The 8,010-nt window shown below is 28.9% G+C and overlaps 1 protein-coding gene across 8 annotated transcripts in view; it reads right to left on the bottom strand.

The window, feature by feature from the left end:
• Sin3A (SIN3 transcription regulator family member A) overlaps positions 1-8,010 on the bottom strand; it is a 59,970-nt gene that overhangs the window by 43,246 nt on the left and 8,714 nt on the right. For 7 of the 8 annotated variants that reach the window (XR_010843490.1, XR_010843491.1, XM_014416694.2 and 4 more), the window contains exons 4-10: positions 7,843-7,926; positions 6,838-7,037; positions 5,517-5,640; positions 4,401-4,537; positions 3,966-4,152; positions 2,030-2,113; positions 185-346 (exon numbers count right to left, since the gene is read on the bottom strand). Coding sequence is in view for 6 of the 8 variants with exons in the window: in XM_014416694.2 (XP_014272180.1) it covers positions 185-346; positions 2,030-2,113; positions 3,966-4,152; positions 4,401-4,537; positions 5,517-5,640; positions 6,838-7,037; positions 7,843-7,926 (978 nt within the window). In the remaining 2 variants the exon portion in view is untranslated. Of the gene's footprint in view, positions 1-184; positions 347-2,029; positions 2,114-3,965; positions 4,153-4,400; positions 4,538-4,635; positions 4,763-5,516; positions 5,641-6,837; positions 7,038-7,842; positions 7,927-8,010 lie in introns of those variants that run through there. The other variant, XM_014416699.2, reaches the window with a different exon arrangement.

The raw sequence follows: 8,010 nt of genomic DNA, 5'->3' as shown, positions 1-8,010 counted from the left end.
TTTTTTACTTTTATCATCCCATAGGCGTTGATGACCAGAGGGTTTTACGCCTTTAAGCAACAATTAACAACAACAACTGTATCTACTTTCATCTTTAATGATAACTGACTGACCTTAACTTTTATTAATTATAATGATAAAATTATTAAATTTTCCTAATGCAGAAAATAATTTTAAAACTAACCAAGTTAGCTAATGATAGTGAATTATGTGAAGTAGCATCAGGCAGAAACTGGCCAAACTCAGCAAGAAGATCGTCGTGGTTTTCGAAAAGCTGGGCTACTTGTGAGTAAACTTCTGCCTCAGTTAGATGTTTTCCACCTCCTCCAGCATTCCCGCTTGTCTCCTTGAAAAGAATTAAAAAAAAAAAAAAAGAAGGAATAAACATCTATTTTAACTTGGAGCTAATTGTAATAAATAATAAAATTACTAATCAAACTTAAACAAATTACACGATACGTAAGTGATTTCTACTAAGCATATTTAAGACACACGTGGTTTCAGGAAAAATGTAAAAGCTTCTTGCATCAGGGCCACAGGGTTTGAGAACCATGAGCTCTTTCCTCCTCGTCCCAACATTGCAGGATGATGGGCAAAAATTAGCTTTAGTTGAAACTAATAGCTAAAATCGCCATGGATACGATCCTTAATCATGAATGAACCATTGATAAATAAATATCGTAACCATGGCAATTTTAACTATTGGTATCAACTATAGCTAATTTTTGCCCAACTATTGCAAGCTACCCGCAATATAGTTTGAAGCTTACTTTTAATAAGTAATCTACTAGCTAGTTTTCCTTTAAAGTATATGGTATTCAAGCAATCAGTATTTTAAACTGATTTTAAAGGTAAGCCCTTGTTCCCTTTTTTTTTAAAGGAATTTTTTTCTTTTCTTTTTATTATATAATTTTATATGATCATGATGGAAAGATTGAGATCAGTATCTGCTGACAGTAATTTGTAATGTTCATTGTAATTTTAAATATATATATTTTATTAATAATGTATTACAATTAAATAATCAATAATTTATTGAGAAAACTGTGGTTTTCAAATTGAGAGAATGAATTGGGTTGGGAGAAAACTGTAAAAATTAGGTTTTTATTTGACATGTTTCCCGAAGAAATAAGTGAATTTGTTGATGTTTTATTTAAAAAATAAATAATATATACCTAATCTTTATTATTATTATTTGTAAACAGTAATTAATTATAATGTATGGTAAATGAGCAATAATTCCACAATATTGGGTTAAAAGTATGATTTAGTTTATGGGTATTATATAGTCAGTAAGAAATTCTTGAAATTAATTGTATAATTAAGGGTAAATTATATAAATTAATTCTTTTTTTTCTTATTTAAAAGAAAACAATTCACATATATGAATAAATATTTACACGAACATATTTAAGGTTCTTTTTTTTTTAAATTATTTACCAACTAATTTAAAACAAAATGCAACATTGGTTCTATTAAAATTTATTAATAAAAATCAAGTTCCATATTTGAAATAAAAATACTGCAAACAATCTTAATATTATTTTTTTGACCTTTTATTATAGAAATAACCTCATAAAAAGAATAAACACAAAATACTGTGCGGGGTTTATGTTGTTCAGTCATGAGACACATGTTGTTCTGAAACAATTCTTATATTCTTCCAAGAAACAATTTAAACGAACTCTCACTCTACTGTATTTCTTATTACAGGTACAATGAAACTCACGATTAAAGAATAAATTTTTTGGCGCCCGAAGGGTACAATATCCTAAAAAACGTGCGCACTGAACATATTATAACATGTAAAAATTAAATGTGGAAGTTTATAAAGAGACAGAATTACGCCACGTTTAAGTTAAATGTTGAACTTACAACTCAATTCATCTGACAATTAAGATTCTTTTCACACATTACTTACGACAATAGCAAGTAAATATTTGGCATTTCTACCCTAGATCTAACAAAATCAACAAACTAAAACAAAATTAAAAAATAATAAATAAATTAAGTCAGTTTTCAATCTTACTTTGACATTTCTCTGCTCCTTTTGGTAAGTGTGTAGTATTTCAAGAAATTTCTTGTATTTGTCAGGTTGTCCTTGAAAACGATTCTAAAAAAAATTAAATAAAACAAAATAAATAAACAATAAATTATAAAAAAGGGGAAAGGTCTAGAAACTGAAAAAATAAAACTAAATAAAAAAAAAAAAAAGCCACACATGTGACAGTGTTCAAGAAATAGACCTGTATCTCTACTTATAGTTCCGTTGATACCTCACGTTTAATACATTAGAAAAATATTTATGTTAATAGAAGAAATTAGCTTACGGAGTCCGAGAGCTTTAGTGAACCCAACAATTTAACGCAACTTGCTTTGAAAATAATTCACAAACAGTCCAAAAATATTTTATTAATGACAATTTGATCTTTATTTGTAGACGGATGGAAGATAGATGGAACATAGGGCTAAAAATTAATCAATTTTTTTTATATCTAAAACATAAGCTGAAATTGTTTCAAATCTTTAAGCAGAATAGCAAGAATTAATAATTAAAAATTTACACTAGACTGTTATTCAACATGGCTCAAGAGAAGACAAGGGATTCCAGAATCCAGCCTTTAGAAGCAATCATAAATAGATCCTTATAACTCTTAGTAGCATACTGGACAACATCAATTTAGTTGGAAATTATATCAATTGGTGAGGTATATCATTCCTAGCAGAAGCAACAATGAAATTTGGTCTAGAGATTATAATGTTAACACAAAGGTGGGGTTTGGCCATGTTTCTTTGAGTAGGTTTCTGAATTTACATATCGTGGGTCCTACATCACGTGCAAAACCACCCGAATGGAGAATCATAACTCTCAGTCCTTATCCTTACAAATTGAGCAGAAATCTGAAAAATGGCTAAATAAATTCAAAAGTTTGAATACCAAACATATTTGAGACCAGTTTTTATTGGAAGAAGATGGAGACAGAGGCCCAATAGAGAAATTTATAACTTCTTTGGTGAGACCAAATGTAGTGATAATAATCAAGAAGGTTGAGCATGTGGTAAGGATGTAAGTGAGGAGATGCTAAAGTGATTAATGATGGAGATAGTCCATGGGCAAAGCAGTCGACCAACTAAGACTTTTTTTACTGAACGAATCGATAGTATGGCTGCAGATGTTAGAAGCTTGGAAGTCCGTAGCTTGATATTTGAACCAGTGTTTATAGGTGGAAGATGGAGACAGAAGACCAATAAAGAAGTTTACAACCTCTTTGGCTAGCCCAAAAAGTTTTGACTATAATTAAATGATCCTGACAGGGAGAGGCTGGGCATGTGACTCAGATAGAAGAGATCCCAAAGTGACTGGTGGATGTAATCCATGGGCAAAGGAGAGTTGATCGACAGAGACCAATGGATTGAATATGTAACTGGAGATGCGATGAGACTGGAAGAACTACCTGGCAGTAGTACTAAAAAACTTCTGGCAGCTAAGTAAGCTTGAACATGTGTTGTAGAACCGATTTAATAACAATTAAAAATACATTTTTTTTTTCTTTTTAACCATTTATTCAGAAGAAACATGAAGATGAATGTTTAGTTTAAACTTGATCTTAGTCCCTCTTAGTTTTACTTAAAAAAATTGAAGATATGTTTACCTATATATTATTATATTTAATGCTTAATATAAGTAATAAGCGTATATTGCTCATACAAAGTTACTAAAATTATATTTATTAAAAATATGGCTGTCACAGAGAACATTTCATTAATTATATTTTCTAGTAGATCATTTTATATATTACATCCTTGATGTACATGTCCTTTTCATGGACACTGACACATACTGGCATATTTCACCTCCCCTTCCCCTCTAATACGTAATTTAAAATTATCTTTATAACATAAAATTTATAAGAGCAAAAATTATTAATTTTTTTAAATAAAATTTTACAAGAAATGAATCTTACTTTTATTTTGTTGACATAGTTGATAGCATGGTTGAATTCAACTGGTTGGTTCGTAGTAGACTGATGATTAGTTGGTTGTGACGGAGGAAGGCTACTAGAACCTAGAACTTGTAGTGCACTGGCGCCTCCACTTACTCCTCGTTCAGGAAGAGGTTTGCTGGTATTAGGCAATATTGCGGGAGATGTCCTGTAACAAGAGAACACAATTTACAAAAATGTTATGAACTAATCTCTTCTGGTAGAACAACTCCGCCCATTGATTTTATTTATTTCAAAGTAAGAATAACATAGTAGAAACATAAATCCTATTTAAGAGGAATGGGCAGGAAATAAAGTTCTAGCTGTATTTTAAGGAATATAAAATGCACATGGTGCTTAAATTGGATTCAAATTTGTATTGCTTCGAATTTTAATTATGTATATGATGTTACTTACCCGTAAACTGCTGGAGGTACTTTAGACTGCTGATTGGTAACAACAACACTGGGGGGTTGAGTTGGAGTCAGTGGGGGAATTTCAGTCATTGTGTGATGACCAAGGGGATTTGAAACCGATACTTGCAGTGAGTAACCCTAAGAAAATATTAATCTTTATTAGGAAAAAAAAATAAAATAAAAAAAGGTCAATACATTATTTATTTTACAAGCATAAATTTAATTTTAATGCAGACCTGATTGTTTTTATGTTAGTATTTGTAATCTACCAGTAGAGAAGAAATTACTAACAATAAGAACAAAAATATAGAATGATAAATGTAAAAATTATCAATAGATTTGTATTTAAAAATTAAATATAACATATGATAAAAAAACTAATAACATAGTAACATAATTATAGTACTGACAATGATAAACATTAAATAAAAATAACTTCATAAATTATAAACATTTATATCTCAAATGAATGGAGTAATTGAATATTTAATAATTTTAATTTAACCAACACAAAGAAATAAAAAACATTTAAACCGGGGAATCAGCTAAAAAAATATATATATATATACACAAACAAAAACAGTTAACCGTATAATTTAAAATATGGAGAAGACGGTCAGAGTTGCGGTCAGCTTTTAACTATTTATTGTCTGTCGTTTCGCCCTACTTTGTAGGGCTTCATCATGTGTAAAAAGATACAAAAACAACTAAGAACAAACTATAATTTATTTTATATTAACACTATTTTATGTCTTCCTTCTTTTTATTTATATATAATTTTCTTTTCACTTATTTTTTTTACATAATATTTATCCTACGTTAAGTTACCTTATTGTTGTAATGTTCTTAGTTGTTTTTTGTCTCTTTTTAGACCTGATAAGCACTGCAAAGTGGGGCAAAACGTCAGACAATAAACAGTCGAAAGCTATTTTGTTCTTTTTTGACCGAATGCCTGACCATTTTTTAAGAACTATAAGTTTTCACAAGTCTGATTTTTACTAATATGAAAAACTTTCAAACAGGATTAATATAAATGATTATCCTGAATATTGCTATGCAATGGAAAATGGGATAGGTTCAAAGATAGGAAATATAAGGACAATATTATCCAACTTACTGTATCATTCGCTTGAACTTCTATCTTGTATCCTGGTGGAAGGAAAGTGTTGAATCCAGAAATAAGTTCAGGATACCCTTTGAAAAGGTTTGAAACCCTCGTAATCACACCAGGTGTATCAATACTAAAAAAAAGTAATTAAAATAAAATAATTATATTTATGAACAAAATATATCAATAAATATGGCCTGGATTTTTTATGCACTAGAAATATAAAATACACAACTAAAAAAAAAAATATATCTTTAAATATACAATAAGACAGCTACTATACCTGCAAAAAGTTCAAAATAATGAAAGAACTTGGTTGAAAGGATTAAAAATGGACCAAAAATTATTTCATTTTTTTTAAATATAAACCAAAATATAACACTTTCTAAACTAGAATATCAAAATAATATAAACTTCTAATTAGCAACAATAACAATTTGATTTAAAAAGGATAACAAATGAAATGTGATAAAACAATAAATAAATGAAATGCAAATTATTAGAAAAAAAAAATTAAAACAAATTATAAATAAAAAACGTAACATGAAACAATATTTAAAATATGAAAGTAATAAGAATTAGAAATTACTATTATCAGATGTACTTCTAAATTTAGTTCTGTAGTAAATTCATTTTTTTTTCATTTAAAATATTTTTATAATTAGAGAATGATCTTTCTACAACATTAGATGTGATGGGTGTAAATTTGTTTCATAACTATTGGCAGCATGAAGAGAAAATAAAATTTCAGGAAATGGAAAAAATTATTGTTAGAAGTGAATTATTGGTTATTTCTTTGTATTTAACTGAAATAGTCCAAATAAGCTTGCCTTATAGTTTCTAAAACCGATTTGTTAAGATTCTAGATATGAGGTTAAAAAGCAACAAAAACACAATATGCAACTGCATAAAAATCCAGGCCTTGCTTATGAATAAGACTAGAATCATATACTAGCAAACTTTATTATCACTAATTTTATAGTTACAACCATGAAAAAAAAAAAACGGTCATGATTATGAAATACAATGTTTATTAACCAATTCAATCATCATTCCAATATTTCCGTGATAAAAAAATAAAAAATAATCAAAACTACATTGTATGAGATTGTAGGAAGCTGGCAACACTGTGATATAAAACATCCTCAGAAGAAACGTATAATGCAAATGTAATTGATTGTTGCATGTGCTCTGTATACTGCTACTGAAGGTAATAACTTTTATTAATTACCAATAAACCTACATTAGTGACCCTAAAGATCTTATGGCTAAATATTTATATAAATTTAAACATAGTAGTAATTTTAATTTCAAAAAATGAAGTACGTACCACTGTGACTTGAATTCCTTCATAATTTCCAAAAAGTCATTATAAACTTGAGGTTGATTGTTGAATTTATATTTTACTTGGTCCAGATAAGAAAGTGCATCTTCAACTTTTAACCTCTGAAATTGCTGTTGGTTATTGCCGGCGCCAACAGTAGCGCCTCCACTGCTGCTGTTAGGAGGACCAGTCCCAGGCGTGGTGACCTGTGAAAAATTAGCAGTAAGCAAAAACTGAATTTGACAGAATTAAAATAATGCAAGTACAGCTTAGTCCAAAACGGCTAATGGGAAAAACTGTAATCATCCTTACAATGAATTATTTGAAAAACCACTTAAAATGAATACAACTAACTAACTGATAAAAACTTCAAAAATATCGAATCAGATCAATCACAATACCAAATTAATTCATATTCTTAGTAAAAGAACATGAAAATAATTTATAATGTTTGTATTCTATATAGGATTTTAAAGAAAATAAAGTATTATAATTACGATATTTTATTTGTGAAATTTTACAAATGCTCTTGGCATATAATGTAAATTCAGAAAAAATCTCTGAAGATTAATATAAAAATGCCAATGGAGAAACCTTCTAACAAAGGCAGTCTTAGTACAGTGCATCTGATATAACATATCTTCCTTCCTCCCCCCCAAATAAATTCCAGAGCTATAGCCAACAAAATATTTATTAAAAACAAGTAAAAAAAAAAAAAAAAAATGACTTTATATCAAGAAAAAATGGTGGATACAGTTGGAAATCTGTAAGAGGGACATTTCAGTCTTCCTATCCGATTTTGTGTTAGTTTGTCAGCCAGTAATGTTTGTACCAGTAGGTTCGGGTGTCCAGCAAGTGACTTTTTTTACTTCAGATCTTGTATCAAATATGAGTTTACCATCCCCCATTACCAACTAAATGGGATTCAAATTATATCCAAAAAATTGCAGGATCTGTATTCATTTAATATATATAATTGTGACAATAATTAATGATATATTGAAGACTCACTTTATTTTGCCGAATATGAGGCTGCTGTACAAGTATTCCTGGACCACTGGCAGTACCACTGACGGGTAACACCGATGATTGTGGCTGTAAAAAAATAAAATATTAAAGCCCATCAGACAATCGGATTATTATTGAATACTGAATAAATGAAAATCTATCTAATATATA

The sequence above is a fragment of the Halyomorpha halys genome, unplaced genomic scaffold, assembly GCF_000696795.3.
Source record: "Halyomorpha halys isolate HHAL.00 unplaced genomic scaffold, Hhal_1.1 Scaffold132.1, whole genome shotgun sequence".
In the NCBI taxonomy this organism is placed as follows: Eukaryota; Metazoa; Arthropoda; class Insecta; order Hemiptera; family Pentatomidae; genus Halyomorpha; species Halyomorpha halys.
The sequence above is the reverse complement of the archived record's forward strand: the minus strand, read 5'-3'. Positions and strand labels throughout refer to the sequence as shown.